Source organism: Tupaia chinensis, unplaced genomic scaffold, assembly GCF_000334495.1.
Source record: "Tupaia chinensis unplaced genomic scaffold, TupChi_1.0 Scaffold000484_1, whole genome shotgun sequence".
NCBI lineage: Eukaryota > Metazoa > Chordata > Mammalia > Scandentia > Tupaiidae > Tupaia > Tupaia belangeri.
In genome coordinates, this window is record NW_006159996.1 from 1,848,534 (window position 1) to 1,865,739 (window position 17,206).

At 48.4% G+C, this 17,206-nt stretch overlaps 4 protein-coding genes across 4 annotated transcripts in view; 2 read left to right on the forward strand and 2 right to left on the reverse strand.

The window, feature by feature from the left end:
- The first annotated feature begins 1,663 nt into the window (after positions 1–1,663).
- EIF4EBP3 (eukaryotic translation initiation factor 4E binding protein 3) lies at positions 1,664–3,518 on the forward strand. Its single transcript, XM_027774833.1, has 3 exons — positions 1,664–1,867; positions 2,899–3,072; positions 3,231–3,518. The coding sequence occupies exons 1-3, from the start codon at positions 1,765–1,767 to the stop codon at positions 3,257–3,259; spliced, it is 306 nt and encodes a 101-aa protein (XP_027630634.1). The 5' UTR covers positions 1,664–1,764; the 3' UTR covers positions 3,260–3,518.
- A 607-nt stretch (positions 3,519–4,125) lies between these two features.
- SRA1 (steroid receptor RNA activator 1) lies at positions 4,126–11,608 on the reverse strand. Its single transcript, XM_006156216.3, has 5 exons — positions 11,476–11,608; positions 11,195–11,320; positions 6,376–6,581; positions 5,067–5,175; positions 4,126–4,923 (listed from the first exon to the last, which is right to left on the reverse strand). The coding sequence occupies exons 1-5, from the start codon at positions 11,534–11,536 to the stop codon at positions 4,724–4,726; spliced, it is 702 nt and encodes a 233-aa protein (XP_006156278.1). The 5' UTR covers positions 11,537–11,608; the 3' UTR covers positions 4,126–4,723.
- A 33-nt stretch (positions 11,609–11,641) lies between these two features.
- Positions 11,642–17,206, forward strand: part of LOC114009200 (SLC35A4 upstream open reading frame protein) — an 11,895-nt gene continuing 6,330 nt past the window's right edge. The window contains exon 1 of the mRNA XM_027774832.1: positions 11,642–11,697. The gene's annotated coding sequence lies outside the window, so the exon portion shown is untranslated. The remainder of the gene's footprint in view (positions 11,698–17,206) is intronic.
- The window catches only part of APBB3 (amyloid beta precursor protein binding family B member 3), a 7,191-nt gene continuing 2,166 nt past the window's right edge, over positions 12,182–17,206 (reverse strand). Inside the window, exons 6-13 of the mRNA XM_006156215.3 lie at positions 16,819–16,946; positions 16,563–16,568; positions 16,297–16,411; positions 16,072–16,156; positions 15,787–15,870; positions 14,964–15,079; positions 14,638–14,829; positions 12,182–12,734 (exon numbers count right to left, since the gene is read on the reverse strand). Of these exons, the coding sequence (XP_006156277.1) occupies positions 12,498–12,734; positions 14,638–14,829; positions 14,964–15,079; positions 15,787–15,870; positions 16,072–16,156; positions 16,297–16,411; positions 16,563–16,568; positions 16,819–16,946 (963 nt within the window). The 3' untranslated portion in view covers positions 12,182–12,497. The remainder of the gene's footprint in view (positions 12,735–14,637; positions 14,830–14,963; positions 15,080–15,786; positions 15,871–16,071; positions 16,157–16,296; positions 16,412–16,562; positions 16,569–16,818; positions 16,947–17,206) is intronic.

Consider the following 17,206-nt stretch of genomic DNA (forward strand, 5'->3'; position numbering starts at 1 on the left):
CTGCAGTTCGCGTCCCGTACCCGGTGGCTTAAAACTCATGCCGGGTGTGTGCATGCATGCCCACCCAAGATCCCAAGAGAAGAATGGAGGAGAAGGGATTGCGGCATGGCCATCCCCCCTGGGGAGTGATTTCTCGTTTTTTGTCTCTCTATCTCTGTCTGTCTGTCTGGCATGCGCACGCACCCTTTAGCAAAAACCTCTCCCAAGGGGGAAAAAAAAAAAAAAACTCACACCAGGCGCGTGTGCATGCATACCCAAGATCCTGAGAGGAGAATGGAGGAGAAGGAATTGTAATGTGGCCATCCCCCCTGAGGGATGATTTCTCGTTATCTGGCTCTCTGTTTCTCTATGTCTTTCTGGCAAGCGCATGCGCCCTATAGCAAAAACCTCTCCAAAAAAGGAGGGAGGAGGAAAGGAGACAGCCTGTAGCCCAGTGGATAAGCACTGGTTCAAAACTCTTGACCCTGGTAGCTTGAAAAATACTGGGTATATATGTGTGTATGCCCCAAATCCTGATGGGATGGAAAAATTCCTCTCTAATGAGCATCAGTGCCCTCTGACAACTTAAAACACACACACACAAACCATAATCTTAAACCACTTGTATCATAATTTTCATTTTAACAAACTCTCCAGGTGATTTATATGTATAATTAAAATTTGAGAAACACAGATTTCTCAAATATCGTTTATTTAATGAGTGAAGAAATCAGAGAAAGGAAAAGTAAAATGAAGCCCGAGCTGACATAATATCCAAAAAAGCATACAGTCATGTAGTCTATCCTTAATTTGGGGAGCAGGGTGGGAGAGAGGGTAGTATTGGTTTTGAGGTAGCCAGAGGATACTGGACAGAGTCGAATTTTAATGTATGTGTAGGTACTGGACTTAGTACTCAACACTCCCACCACCTCTTCCCAGCCTATCATATCCCAGTACCTACATGAAAAAATCTTTCCAAGGCCAGAGCCTCTTTGATCTTTCTTTCCAGAGAGCTAAAGACTAATTCCCTCCTCACCAGCCCCCTGCCCATCTTCAGTCAGCTGTAGCAGACAGATCAAAGAGCAGACCTCCACTGATGTGAATCAGTTGTTGCCTGTCTTGGCACCAACTTTTACTCATTCTTTAGTCTAGGTTTCACTTCTTCAGATAGCCTACTTACTTTCCCTGACCTTAGCCTTCCTGCTGTGCTCCAGGTTACTGAGGAGCTCTTCACCCTGTACGCTGTACCCGAATTGACTGTTTATGGGAAGCAGCACACAGCTGTGCAAGAGAGTACAGGCTCTGAAGGCAGATGCATTCAGATCTTAAATCCCAGCTCCCACTCCTACAAGATTTACCTCTAGGTATATTTTCCTTGTCATGAAATGTGGCTAATGATAATGTTTCACTGTCCAAAACTGTTAAGAGGAATGAGTGAATTATACAGGGCAGTTCCTCACCTGTCCCCAGCGTCCAACTGTAATCATAAATAACTGAGCTGCTGCCACACTCTGACAGGTTGGCCAATGTTTGGCCTAAAGGAACTGGGCGGGGTGGTGCGGGGCCTGGGACGCGGGACCCTTTTCCAGTCTTTCAGAGCCTGGGGCTTTTCCTTGGCGGGTAAGGCGGGGCCGTCTGGTTGAGTGACGGCAGGTGGCCCGCCCCGGGCGTGACGTCGTTTTAGTGTTGTTGCCCGCGGCCGCACGTGGTCGGCTGAGTCGGACTCAGAACTGCATTCCGCGTCCTCTGCACCGGCCGCTTGCCATCCTGCGCCGTCTGCTCGTTATGTCCACGTCTACAAGCTGCCCGATTCCCGGGGGCCGGGAGCGGCCGTCGGACTGCTACAGCACCACGCCGGGGGGCACGCTATACGCCACCACCCCGGGAGGTCAGCGGGCTGGGCCGGGTCCTCAGCAGGGCACAAACCCTTGCTTGCTACGTGTAGTAGCAGGGTGGGGTGGGGACGTGAGGGACCTAAGATTTGTCCGCAGCCGGCTCTTCAAATTGTAGCTTCTTTGAGAGAGGGTGTTTGGAGCCCAAACACAATTCTTAAAAACCTCCAAATGATCTAATAGTTTACCTTCCGAATGACTCTGGATTGTAATCTCACTGTGACTTGGGTTCTGGATGCCTTGTGTATTCCTGCCAGTGAACAAGAGCCGGGGCCCCAGCTGAGCGTGGTCACAGTGGGAAACAGATCGTGCACAGCAGCTAGAGCAGTTGGGGGCAGGGGCTAAAGTTATGTACAGCTGGTTGGCAGCTGTTCAATTGAGCCAGTGGCCTGGGATCACGGACCGATGCGTTTGCAGGCTTCTGACCAAGGGGTTCCTGCCGCGTAGAGGTGTTGGGGAGGGCGAGGGCAGGGCAGGGCAGGGCCCTTTGAGGACACTGCAGGGGCCAAGTTCCTTGGGCTGGGCTGAGTCTTACAGGACCTGGGAGGAGTCAGAATAAGAACAGTATGTTCCTGTGACACCTGTTTTGGGGAGAACACAGCTCCTCCCTGCAGGAGATCTGAGCCCAGGTGTTAGCACTAGGTGAAACTCTCAGCTTCCTCATACAACTGAGGCAGAAGGGCTAGGCCCCACCCTGTGAACCAAAGCTAGGGAGTGCCAGAGTGCTAAAGAGCAGCCTGAAGTTTTTTAGCTCCAAGCTTAGTGGTTCTGTTATAACCAGGACCTGAGGCTCCCTTAAACCTAAGCTACTGCTTGGACAGCTATGTCTTGCATGCTCTATGGTGCTTGGCCACATTTTGGATAGACTTTGAGATCTTTTTATGGGCTATAAAGGCTCTTCAGCTGAGAACCGAGCTGGGCTGAAGAGACCCTTATCCTGATTCCAGTCCTCAAAAGGCTTATGTCTAGGGTCCTAGTCACCTCTGTACCCAAGCTCCTGCTTACTTCACTCTATACCCCTTAACAGGCACCAGGATCATGTACGACCGAAAGTTCCTGCTGGAGTGCAAGAACTCACCCATTGCCCGGACACCTCCCTGCTGCCTCCCTCAGATTCCCGGAGTCACAACTCCTCCAACAGCCCCGCCCTGCAAGCTGGAGGAGCTGAAGGAGCAGAAGGAGACAGAGGAAGAGATACCCGGTAAGGAAAGCAGAACCTAAAATTTAAAAATGCCCCAGCCTTACAAGGCCCCTTGGAAGTAGAGTGGAGAATCAATTCCAGGAGGGGATTTTATATTGGTGCTAAACCTGCCAATCCTCAGGCCAACAACCAGACCTTCTACTTCTCTCTCTCTCTAGATGACGCACAGTTTGAAATGGACATCTAATCCAGTGCAGATGACCTCATGTATGGAGTTGTAGAGGGATCCCTCAAGCCGCTGCTGCCACCACCTCTTCCTAGGGTATCCAAAGGCCACCTGGCCTCATCTAATCTGGAAGGGAGTGACTTGTTGGTTCTGGGCCTCCTTTAGTTCTGAGGCAGCTAGACCAGGGATAGGAGTGGGCAACTTGCCAAGCCCTTAGTTCTATCTTCTCTTTGGTCTTTAGCCACTCTTCTCAACCCCCAGTCCTCTCTGATCAGGGTCTGAGACTCAACCCACAGTCCTCTCTGATCAGGGTCTGAGACTGGGGGATGGAGTATGTCACCTTCTGGCTTCTTAGTAAACATTGAAAGAAATGCCTTGACTCCAATGTTCTCAATTCCGATCTTCTCATTTTAACCACACAGCAGAGGGCCCCAGTTCTGCACCCAGCTTCCACTGGGCCCATTTCCAGCAGCAATAAGAGCCTGAGAGAGGCTATGGGGGCAGGCTACAGGAGCCACCAAACCATAAACAGCAGTAGCCTGGCCCTTGCCAAGAGCTGTTCCTATCTTTCCAGGAAACAGTGTTGCTGGAAGTGGGCCTCTCTGGCAGCCCCACCCCTGTTCTTTCCAAAGCAGGACTCTTGAAAAAAGGGTGCTGTGACAGCCTACAGCCCTCAGTTCCCCACCCCCAGTGCCTTTTCTGCTTCCCACCTGTAAGTACCAATGCTCCTATCCCAACACTGAAAACCTCATACCCTTTCTTATAGCATGGTATCTACAAAAGACCTCTCTGGCACCCAGATCTGTTGTTCTCAAAGACTTAGATGAACCTTAGGGCCCACAAAGAGGTAGCAGCTTGTTTAATGCATCAAACAGAGTCACAATGGCAAGGCTTAGTAATATTTTTTTTTTTTCCTCCTTCAATCTATATGGCAGAAATCCCACTCACTGTGGTCCTGATCTCTGTAGTACCTGTGTACATTCAAAGGGTAATATAGTGCACACAAGACAGTCTTGCCTTTTCTTGAGGGAAGTTTCCCCATGCTATTTGAATGTTCTCTTGCTGAAACAAAATCATCCATAGATATGGGTGCTCTGCCCAGAAAAGGATGTGCTTTTCAGTGTGATTTGGGGACAATGCCCAGCAAAGTCTTCATGATGAACAGAGGAAGGAAAACAAGTTCGCAGAGTGTGTGTGGAACAGGGCGGTCAAAAACACCAGAAGGGAGCCGTATGGTATAGGAAGGGCCATCTCTTCTACCCAGGGCCTGCCTTTGAGATGTTTTTATTGAAATGTATATGTTATGGGTAACAAGTGACCTTCTTGTGGCCCAGGTGGGACCTCTTTGCACAGAGGTGGGTGAGGCCCCAGGGAGACAGATTGTCTCTTTGGTGGTAAGAGGGAGCCAAGTGAGAGAAGGCCTCCTATATCAAGGTACAGGAGATGGTATGAGGCAAGTATGGGGAACACCCAGGATTATGGAGCCTATTGGAAGCCTGGTATGGCCTGGTTTTCCTCATCTGTAGTTGCAGATTTCTCTTCATTGGCCGCTTCTGAAGACAGACTCCTCTTTTCTGCAATCAGTCTTTTAACTCCCACCATCCACTGACTGACCTCAGTCACATGGTCGACCATGAGTGAGCGATGGATGTCATCTGCTGCATCCCATTGGTGGCTTGATAGCTCTAAGAAATTGAGCAAGCAGACAAATAAGAGAGACAGCTTCCATGCCTCCCCTCCCAGTTAATCAAAATCTCAGCACCTCTTCCAGCTCAGCCAACCAGGGCAGGACAAGGGTCTTAGGCTGTACTAAGGAATTCACTTATACCTTGCACCAGCAGAGCCATCCTCTTCTTAACAGGCATTGATAACTTCCCACTAGCCCACTGTTCCTGCAGAAGTGCCAGGCGGCGGCTGATGTCATCACATACCTGCTTCTGAGACAGAGAAGCCCTCACCAAGTCAGTGCTGCCAGTCCAGTGAGGGGAGAGGAAGGCAGCATCACATGGGAAGCACTTGCTTCTGCTGGCCTGGAACTTTATACTTATTCCTTAGAGTTCTGGTTCTTTGCTCAAATGTTAGAAGCCCCCCACTGAGAACCTGAGGGAGACTATGGATCTCCCAAGAAAATCCATGTATTGCTAGAATTTTGAAATGGAAGGGGCTTCTCAGACCCTTAGAAGTTCACTCTATATTGTTACCTTCAAAATAAGGAAATTGGGGGACTGGCTCCATTGCCTGGTGGTTAGGGCAGATCCCATATGGCCAAAAGCATGGTTCAAGTCTTGGACCTGGTTGCTTGAGAAACACGTCAGGCACACATGCCTGTGTGCTCAAAATCCCAACAGGAGGGAGATGGAAAAGGGATTACTGTGTGACTGTTCCTCATTAGAGGGTACTTTCTCTTCTCTGACTGTTTCTCTCTGGTTGGGAGATGGAAAGAAAAAAACCTCTCTGGCAAAACTAAAACAGACTAGTGGTTAAGGGAGCCAGATCCCACACATGGCCGACCATGGTTTGAATCCCAACCTCAGGCATGTCCACACATGCTTAAAATCCTGATAGGATGAAGAAATGGAGAAGGGACTACAGTGTGACCCTATTGGGGGTGCTTTCTCTCTTTATAGTTCTCTCTCTCATGAGCGTACACACCCTCTAGCAATTAAAAAAATTGTTTTTAATTAGGAAAAAATAAATAAATAAGGAAACTAAGAGCCAAAGAGGCAAAATTGTCATACTACATTCCTTTTTCTCCAGAGATCTTACCTCCAGAGATCTTAAGAAATAAGAGATGGAAGGGGGTTTCTGTCTTCCTCAGTGAGCACAATGTAAATTTCCTGAACACAAAATAAGCAGGGCTTCCTCTGAAAGCCCTGGAGGTACAGAAAATCGGGCTGTTTCAGTTCACTAATAGAAGCTGAATCCTCTGTTTCCACAAGTCTCTTGGATTGACTGGTCTTTGAGATCCTGTGAACCCTCCTGGAATCCTATGTTCATTTTCTGGGAAGGCCTTTGCAGATTCTGATGGGAACTGTAGGATTAAGAACCATTGCTTACAGGATCAGCAGGTTTCGTTTGGGATCTACACTCATATTGGGATGGGAGCCCTCTCTATTCCCTGGTGTGCCAGGGCTTACCCTTGTGTGGCCACGGCAGTCCTCCAATGTCTGCTCCAAAGGTCTCAACACATCCTCCAACAGAGCCTCAGACTCGATGACTGGTAAACTCATGGGCTCCACACAGGGGGCAGGACAACTCCCCACAGGTGGGGGCCTGGAAGCTTTACTTGAAGGAGGTGGAGGCCCCATTGGGGGGAGCCCAGGAGAAGTCTCTGAGGTGGGGACTGAAAGGTAAAGCAGGATCAAGCAACATAGCTTAAATAGGTAAGAAACAGCTCAATTCTAAATTCACCCTTTCTAAGGAGTGCTCCTCTCTAGGACAGTCTATTCAACAATAGTTATTCATGAAGTCCCTACTGTGTGCCACACAATGTGCCAGGCACTGAAGATAGAAAAGTAAACCAGTCAGTTTGCTGCATGACCTCAGAGAACTTAAATTCTAGAGGGGGAGAATAAAACATACAAAAACTACCAAATTATGTTAGTGCTACAAAGAAATGAACGTTGGTTTGGGACCAGCAATTAGTGTAATGGCTATGTCACTGGACTCCCACATAGTCGACCACGGTTCGCATCTGGGACCCAGTGGCTTAAAATTCATGCCGGGTGCATGTGCGCCCAAGATCCCAAGAAGAGAATGCAGGAGAAGGGATTGTGGTGTTGCCATTCCCCCGGGGGGTTATTTCTCGCTTTCTGTCTCTCTGTCTCTCTCTCTGGCGAGCGCACGCACCCTACAGCAAAAACCTCTTAAAAAAAAAAAAAAAAGAAAAGAAAAAGAAATGAAATAAATAATAAATTATAATAATAAAGAGGAATAGAGGGACTACTTAGACTGAATATTCAAGGAAGGCCTTCTGAGGTGACATCTAAGTTTATCCCAGCTCACCCATTATGTGATCTCCAGTGAGTTACATTTTTAACCTCTGAACTTGGGTTCCCCTTCTATAAAATGGGATGCATGCCATTACAGTATTATTTCACAGGGTTGAAATAAGGATTAAGAACATAGGTATGGGCTAGCCAGTGACGTCATAGTTAAGGCAGCTGGATCCCACATGGCCATTCTATACAACTTGAGTCCCAGACCCAGCAGCTTGAAAAACGCTGGGCACTTGTGCACTCAGGCCCAAAATCCTGAGAAGCAAATGGAAGAGAGGGGACTGTGGTGAGGTGATTGCCCCTGGAGGTGGCTTTCTTTCTCTGTGGCGAATGCATGCTCCCTATAGCAAAAAATCAAACAAACAGCTGCTGGGTTAGTGTGTAGCAAAAAGTACTCATAAAGTTAGCTGTTTTTATTAAGTTGAAAACTAATGGAAGAGGTAGATACAGTCCGTGAAGACTTCAAGAAACATGTGAGGTAGAGGAAAGGGCAATCCCTAAGAAGCAGGAAAGATCTTACTCAAGGGACAGAAACAAGGCCTACCTGGCTGGGAGTAGCACTGAAGAGAGTAGTATGAGCTGTCACTGGAAAGATAAGCAGGGGGTCCAGACCCCTGCAGGTGTGGTGGTTAAGGTGCTGGACTCCCACATGGCCAGCTGCAGTTTAAGTCCTGGGCCTGGCAGCTTGCTTTCTCACTTCCCCTCTCTCAGGTCAAATTAAAAAATAATAATAATAAAATTTTTTAAAAAAAAGAAAAGTGTGGTCTTGAGCCCAGGGGTTCTGGGAAGCCACTGCAGGTTTATAAAACCAGAGTGATGTGACCAGCCTTATTTCTTACTTATTTCTTAATGTATGCTTGGGGGCCAGCAGGTGGCATGGTGGTTGAGGGCACTGGACTTCCACATGGCCCACTGCAGTTAAGAGTCAGACCTGGTGGCTTGCTTTCTCACTCTCTTCTCTCTCATCAAATTAAAATTAAATAAATACATAAAATAATTCTTTAAAAAAAAATGTATGCTCTTTGAAAACACATCAGGAATGGAAACAAGGATACCAGTTGGGAGACCATCCCTCCTACCCTTCCAGCTCAACTACTCAGATTTCATGGTGCATATAATCACTCCCTTATAAACACTCCTATTCCTTGATTCCTCCCCTACCCAACCAACTTCCCTGGTTAAATCCAACTTGTCTGTACTTGGGGGGGAAAACAGAACCATGCTGACTGAGTTACACTCTAAATTCAAGGCCCAAATTTATAAGTGCACAAGCTGCTTGGACACTGCTTCACGTTTCCATTCTTCAGAACAACTATTTTCACAACTTATATCCTCTAAAGTTTTCTGTTTTCTCCCTTGTCCTTTCCCTGCTATCTCTACTTCTGACCCTCCCTCCTACTGAGAAAACAGAGGTCATCTATTTTCCCTCATCTGCCCATAACCAGTTCTACTTGCGTCTATGGTTGTTTTCCTTTTTAGGATGAAAGGTTCCTACTCCATTCAAAGCTCTCTGCAGGGACCAGCAGTTAGCATAATGGCTATGTCTCTGGACTCTCATGTAGTCCACTACGGTTTGAGTCCTGGACCCAGTGGCTTAAACTCACGCTAGGTGCATTTATGTGCATGCCCAAGATCCTGAGAGGAGAATGGAGGAGGAGGGATTGTGATGTGGTCGTCCTCCCTGGGAGGTGATTTCTCACTTTCTGTCTCTCTGGCGAGCATACGCACCCTATAGCAAAAACGTCTCAGAAAAATTAATTAAAAAAAAAAATCCATATGATGTGACTTGTTTCCATAATTCTGGTCTAGACCTCTCCCTAAATAGCAGCCTAAGCTAAGCATAGCCAAAATAGAAAACTTACTTTTTCCTTTCCCCAAAACTTCCATCCCTTCTCTTAATTTTTTCCTTCCTTTGTTTTAATTTTTTACATTCAATCACTGTACATCTTTACTGCAAACAAAATGGAATTTTCCCAGCATGAATACATTACATATATGTCCAGTCAAAGATATTACCATATATATCATCAACAGATAATTTTCCATTTTTGTGTCCGTTAAATGTTTTTGCTATTTTCCCTTGATTCCCTCCACTCTTTTTTTAAAAACACTTATTTAATTCCATTTATTATTATTTTTTAATTTGACCAGAGACAGAGACAGAGAGAAGGAAAGTGAGAAAGCAAGCCACCAGGTCCAGGACTTGAACTATGGTCGGCCATGTGGGAATCCAGCACTCTGATCCACCACACCACCTGCTGGCCCATCCCTCCACTCTTATTATATTCAGCAAAGAATCTAAAGTTATATTGATTCCCACTCTTATCTGCGCAATCTCATTCCTACTGACTTTCTCTGTACTATATCCCATATCTATCCAATTCCTACCACTCCCATTCCTACCTTTCTCCAAACCATCATTAAATCATTTATTACCATAACCTTTGGTCTTTCTGCTTAGTCCCTAAAATCTTGTTTTCCACCCTGCAAACATAGTGCTGAATTTTTTTATTTTTTTGGTTTTGCTATAGGGTGAGTGCACTAGCTGGTCACAGGCAGAGAGAAGGTTAAAACACACACCACCACCCCACCCCACCCCTGCCCCAGGGAGGGTGGCTATACTGCAATCCCTTCTTCTCTACCTTACTCTTGCAGTTTGGGGCATATACCCACATGCACCCTGCATGATTTTCAAGCCAAGTCTGGGACTTGAACCATGCAACTGGCCATGTGGGATCCAGCCACCTTAACAACAATGCCACCTGGCTGGTCCAACAAAGTGCTCTTTTAAAGATATACATCAGTTAGTGGTTCTCAAACTAGGGAGATTTTGCCTCCAGGGCAAATACCTGGAAACACTTGGCTGTCACAACTGTATAGGTACTACTGGGTAGAGGTTAAGGATGCTACTAACATCTCACTGTGCACAGGACGGTTCCCCACAACAAAGCCTTATCATCTGGCCCAACATAGCAATACCGCCAAAGTTAAGAAACCTTGCCTTATATCAGTCTCCTGAGTAGAGAAGGTGTGGAGAATGGAGAGATGTCAAAAGAACCAAATGTGAACTCCTTTCCAGAGCCACAGCCCATTTTACTGCTGTGAGTAAGTCTGGGAAAGCCAGCCCTCCTCTATTTTAAACGTTTCAGGGGCTTCCAACTTCATATAGATTAAAATACAAATTCCTTATCCTGGTTTACAAAACTCACAATGCTCCAGTCATTCTGTATTCCCTCCATTTCTGCTTTGGCCAAACTTGTCCTTATCTAGGTGCCTTTGCACTAGTTGATTCTCAAGCTTGGAATGATCTTGGACCTACCTGATCTCTGCCTAGCTGGCATGATTCAAATTTCAGCTTAAATTACTACCCCTCAGACACCTAATTTAGTAATCCAGTCATTACCTTATCACCATGTTTTCTTTCTCTGCCGAGCCCTTACCGCTATTTCATCTATCTCCAGTGCTATAATGTGGACTCCATGAAAGCAGAAACCCTTTGGTCTAATTCACTGCAGTCTAGTTCACTCTTAAACAGTGCCTGGCTCATAGTAGGTACTTAGTGAATACAGAATAACTGGATGAATAACATGTTAAGTTTAAGAGGCATATTATTATATACCTGAGTGAAGGTCTATAATAGACAAATGGATATATCACTAGTAGGTTCTAGAAAGAGGTCTGAGTTAGAAACAAAATTCGAAAATAACTTGGAAATAAAAACTATATTAAAAACCACAGGTCTGGATAAGGTCACCTAGGATGAAGGTACAGGAAATCTAAAACCAACGTACCGTTTATTGACTTGATCAGCAAAGGGGTCTCAGAAAAGCATTTATCCTGCGCCCCTTATGGGGACCCTAACCTCTGCTCCGGGGACGACTCCTCGGAGGAAAAAAGGCCCTCTGGACAGGCTTATCCCTGGCACCGCCCATTCTCCGTGCATAGGACCCCCACGCACCTCTGGGGGATCCATCCTGCGGAGCAGCGACCCTTTTGGTGAGCGGCGTGCGCTTGGGTCCGCTAGCCTGGGTCTGCAGCCCGTAAGAGAACTGCGGTGGATCGTTCCAGCCGCGCTCCTTGTTACCTGCGGAAGGGAGGGGACGTGTGAAGTGGGATCTGGACTCCACCGGAGGCTTATACTGGGAGTGGGAGACAGAGGGCCCGCACCCTGCGCGGTAATCGCCCCCAGCCTAGGCCAGGGCGCAGACCCAGCTCCCCTAGGCCGCCGGCCGCGCTCACCCGGCTTCACGTACAGCTCCGCCATCTCCACTTCCGCACGGCCAGCGGGGCAGAGCGTCATTTCCGGGGCGGCCGCGCCCGCGGACCCGTTAAGGCGCGTCCCGGGCCAGCGGGTTGCCTGGAATCTTTGAGGCTGGCTGTTCACAACCAAGAGGAGCCGCTTTGGGGACCCTAAGAAACTCAAAATCTGCAGCTAATGTCCATCGGAGTCCTAACCACGAGGTAGGGGCTCTTTACCAAGAGCCGGCACTCTAGGAGCCCTCGTCCATCCTCTCTGGTCGCGTCTCCCATTTGCTCTCAGAAGCAAGTTTAGACCACCTGCCCCAGGGACCACATATGCGCCAGGACGACTTCTAGGACTTTACCTGCATCTTCCGGCCTCACAATCTCCACATTTATCCTCTCGGTTTATAGCTAGTACTCAACTTAGATTCAATGCTTCAGGAAGCCTTCTGAAAAGCCTCAAGCCAGGCTAAGCATCTCACCTGGGCTCCCACGACCCTCTGAGACTTCCTAGTTGTACTACATATCTTCTCTCTTTAGATTTTTGTTCACCTCCCCCTCTGACAATTATAAGAAATCCCATCCTGTTTTATTAAATCCCTAGGGCCTAGCTTCCAACACCAACCACGGACGCAAAGACGCTCACCCTCACACAGGTTGTTAGCCCCCAACCATGTCCCAGGACCAATATACTCACACCTAGTGAGGTCACTGAGGGATTTTTATTTGCACTGATTTTGTTATAAAGTGTTGCTGAGGTAGAGCCAACTGTCCAGGGCTGGACAGGGGCAAGGAACACAAGGACCCAGGGAAAGGGGAGCCAGGAGCCCAGGATGGGGTGAAGGGCCTCTCAGTCATCCATATAAACAATATATTAGGAAATAAACAAAGGGCGGTCAAGGATCAGCAGGGCAGGCAGAGAAGGCTCCAAGGGGCGAAAGGCTGCAGGCCCCTGGGGAATGAAGGGGTAGAGTTGGGCATGGACCCATAACCTCCTTACCCAGTCCTCCCAGATCAATTTAGGACATATGGAGGAGAGAGGGTTTCAGCCGGAAGGCATCAAGGAAAGAGAAGACACCTCGCTTTCGAGGGGCTGCCCCTGCACCTCCAACCCCTCCCTTGAGCAGGGGGAGAGGCAGGGGGCCTCCTGGGGAATCCATGGAGCTGGTCCGCTTGAGCCGCAGGCGGGCACGAGCCTGGGCACCCCAGGCCTTGCCTCGAGCTGCAGAGGCCACAAGACACTTCTGGTACTGAACCTAGGGAGAAGGGGAATGTTGAGGATCCAGCTACTTTCTGCTCCTGGACTTCTGAAGGCTTCTGAAGGACAGGGAACTGACCAAGGTTTCCATCTGGTATAAAGCTGGTAGTCGAGTACGTACACCATTCCCAGGTAGCTCAGTAACAAAAACAAAACCTGACATTTATTGTGCACTAAAGGAGGGCTGGATACTGTGCTAATAAGTGCTTTGTATAATCTACCTTAATTTTGTTATTTATGAAATGTTATTTTCTCTATTTGCATATGAGGAAATGACTTGTCCAAGGACACATCATCAGAAAATGGGTAGAAGTGCCATCCAAACCCAATTTTGTCCAACTACAGAGCCTGAGCTCTTAGCCACACCTACCACTATGCTACTTCTCCCCACCTCACACTGGTGTGAACTGGTCCCTGGAGAAGGGAATTCCACAGTCAAGAGGATCTCCAAACTATTCCCAGTGCAACTGCTGTGCTCACCTCTCATTTGAATTACTTAGAGGAGTACTAGTGACCCTTGCTACCTTCTATCTTATATCCTCCAAATCTTTTATCCATATTGTAGCTTAAGTGGTCATACTAATCCAAAAACCTGACTTCACTGTCCTGGTCAGAACCCTGATGGTTCCTAGTGGCTTGGAATAAAATGCACTCATCACCCTGACTTATGTCAGTCAGTCCTCCACGACCTGGTTTTAGCCATTCTTTCTGCCCTGATCTCTCACTACATTCTCCCATTGCATGCCACATATACTAGATTCTTTCAGATACTCAAACCCACTAACATCTCTCTCCCTTTCGCAGCTGAGGTTACCTGTGCTTGATACACCTATGCTTGACACTCCCCTCCACCTAGATAATTCCTCCTAAAGCCCTGAACTCAGTTTCTATCACTTTTTTTGTTTTATTTCATTTCTTTTATTATTTTTATTTTTTACTTGAACAGAGAGAGAGGGAAAAATGAGAAAGCAGCCACTACATCCAGGACTCAACTACAGTCAGCCATGTGGGAGTCCAGCACCTTAATCACCACACCACCTGCCAACCCCTCTATCAATTCATATACTAGCTTTTCTGACCCATGAAGGGGCTACTTCTTCCATTATCCTGTGGTGTACAATTTTTTTCTGGTCTGTCTTTGCCCTACCCCAAGTTTTTTGGGAAGGCAGGGACTATGCCATCTATACTACTGAGTCCCAAAGGTCAAGTATGGTACCTGGTTCCCTGCAGACATTTAATTTGTTGAATGAGTGAACTAAACTAACAGCATGTAAGTGTTCCACACTTGAATGTTCACTGATGCTAGGAAATAGCCTAAATGAGGCAAACAGGAAAGACAATACCTACCCTATAGAGCATAGCCCCTATACAAGTCCAACTGATCCTGAAATTTATACACATAAACCCACTGCCAGCTTTCTTTTTTAGGCTTTTGCCATAGGGCACATATGCTCACCAGTGAGATAGAGACAGAGAGAGGGAAAGTGAGAAACCATCGCAATGGGGATGGCCACACCACAATCCCTTCTCTTCCATTCTCCTCCTGGGATTTTGGGTACACACACACACACACACACACATGCCTGGGGTGATTTTCAAGCCACTGGGTCCAGGGCTCAAACTATAGTCAGCCATGTGGGAGTCCAGTGCCTTAATGACTATATTACCTGATACTTTAAAACAGGAGTAGCAATTATTATGTGAAATGTCCTGCTCTTTAAATATTGGCAACTAATTAAGACATACTAAAAATAGCAAAAGGGTCAAAACTCCAGTGAACCAGAGTCAGCCCTGCAGTCACTGGCTTGTGGTCTCTGGAAAGACTCAATCGTGAATGCCAGTCAGTGGTACAGAGCAGACGCAGGGCAACCCCCCCTCCCCCATTCCTACCTCCTACTCACCATACAGGCAGCCTGCACAGCTTCGGACAGTCCCCCTGCATGGGGCTGGCACCAGAAGGCCGCACACTGGAAGCTCTGTCGGCCGAGGTCAGCGATGAGGCCAAATGTGTGTGGGTCACGGCCAACACCAATAAAGGTCACAAGGCGCACAGGGCACTGCCACAGTGGCTCCTCCTCTGCACTTGCCTGTGCCTGCCCATATCAGATCTAGTTACTCAAAGGCCAAGCACTGGCCAGACCCAGTGAGCTCTTCTAGCAGCAAGGAGTGACCACTCAGCATCCCCACCCAACGCTCCACAGTCCCCAACCTCACCCTCTTTTGGTACCTGAATGGGATGTGCGGTCATGAGAGAGTCAGACACACTGAGCATGGTGGGGACCCAGGCGTTCCGATCACCCCGAGCAGTAAGAGTACCAATGGCTTCGTTCAGCACATCCATGCCTGAAGGGGACATACCCACTGTGGTGTCTCCAGTCATAAAAAAAATAAAGGGTCTGCAGAGAGTGTCTAGGTTCCTCTGGATAATTTAGGATTCAGAAATGGGATTAGGATGGCTAGAGCTAGGGTTAGAATTCCGAGTTGCCAGGAACCAGCAGTTAGCGTAATGGCTATGTTGCTGGACTCCCACCTAGTCGACCGTGGTTCGCATCCTGGACCCGGTGGCTTAAAACTCACGCCGGGCACGTGTGCATGCGTGCCCAAGATCCCAAGAGGAGAATGGAGAAGGGATTGCGGCATGACCATCCCCCCGGGGGGTGATTTCTCGCTTTCTGTCTGTTTCTCTCTGTCTGGCGAGCGCACACGCCTTATAGCAAAAAACCTCTCCAAAAAAAAAAAAAGAATTCCGAGTTGCCATGCTGGGCACTTGTACGTGCATGTCCAAGATCCCAAGAGAATGGAGGAGAAGGGATTGTGTGTGGTCTGGCAATACCCCCCGAGGGGGGGGACCTTCTCACTTTCTGTCGCTCCAGCGAGTGCACACACCCTATAACAAAAATCTCTCTCTAAAAAAAAAAAAAAAGAATTCGTAGTTGGGAAGGCTGATATATCCCAGGCCGCACAAGGCAATGGAGGACTAAGAAATGATGTCTCACCCACCTTCCCCTTGCCTTATGCAGCCCACCCCATCCAGCCTTCTCAGTCCTCACCCATGGCTTTGGTGACTGGCAGGGTCCCCATGTACAGTGCCTCATACTTCTGAGCAGCCTGGCTCACTGCATCCAGCAGCTCCACTGAAATACATACAGCAAGTTTGCCTGGGAGCTCTTTGTTACCCCTGCCCCACTCTTCTGCTTGGGCCAGGATCCAGGTTAGAGCTGATGTTAGAAGAAAGACCCACTAATGCTCCTCCAATTCAGGTCTTAGAATCCACCCCAACTCCCATCCTTCACCAAAGCAGCATGATGATGCAGTGCAACATTCCTGCCCCATACCTTGCCGTGGAAGGTCTTCAGGAGAGATAGGGTCTGGAGAGCAGCAAGAAGCATCACCATTGACCCCTACTCGCTCTGACAAGATCTAGAACACAATGCAGCCAGTGAGAGGGACAGCAAAAGAGGGAAAGTAGGGTCGGAGGCTAGTGCTACCTTGACCCACTACCTTAGAAGCACCAGACCCAGTTCCACATCCACTTTCCCTGACCCACCCCTGGCCCTTACCTGGGCACAGAGCCCATGTAGGGCACTGGCAATGGCCTTGGCAGGGACATTGCAGCGAAAGACGTGGCACTTGAGCATACAGCTGTCTTTGTCACCCGCCACAAAAGCGAAGTCCCTGGCAAGGGTAGAGATGGGGCTGGGGTACAGGCTGATTATGGGCAAAGGTCTGTAGTGTCTGCAGGCAGCTGGGAAGTCAGGTTAGAGATATGGCAGAGAAAGAATAAGTAAGTCAGGGCTGGGGTTCAGGGCACTTGGTTGTCACTCACCTGTCACTGTTCCAGAAGCATGTGGAAGCACAGAAGAGAATCAGCCCAGCCTCTCAGGCTCTCCCCAATCTGTCCCTGCTGAGCCAGGCCCACCCTCCCCAACCAGGACTGGACCAGGCAGGGGAGGCAGTGCTGGGTCCATGTCAGAGGATCTGTGTCCAGGGGTTCAAGTATCAGGGATCAGCATCAGTGGGGATCACATCCTGCAGGGGGAGGGAGAAGCAGCTCTCTCTTGGGGGAATGAAGGTGTCCTCACCGGCCCTTGGAGCTGCCCACACCCCATACACGAATGTGCACCAGAGGCTGGCAATGGATCAGACTGTGGTCCAGGGGATTCACCAGGCTCATGGCATCCTTTTTCAGAATCATCAGCATGTTCTGGCCCTGAAAAGACAGAGGTCAGCGGGAACCAGCAGTTAACGTAATGACTATGTTGCTGGACTCCCACGTAGTCGACCGTGGTTCGCATCTCGGACCCAGTGGCTTAAAACTCACGCCAGGCGCGTGTGTGTGCGTGCCCAAGATCCCGAGAGGAGAATGGAGGAGAAGGGATTGCGGCGTGACCGTCCCCTCTGGGGGGTGATTTCTCGCTTTCTGTCTCTATGTCTCTGTCTGGCTGGCGAGCGCATGCGCCCTATAGCGAA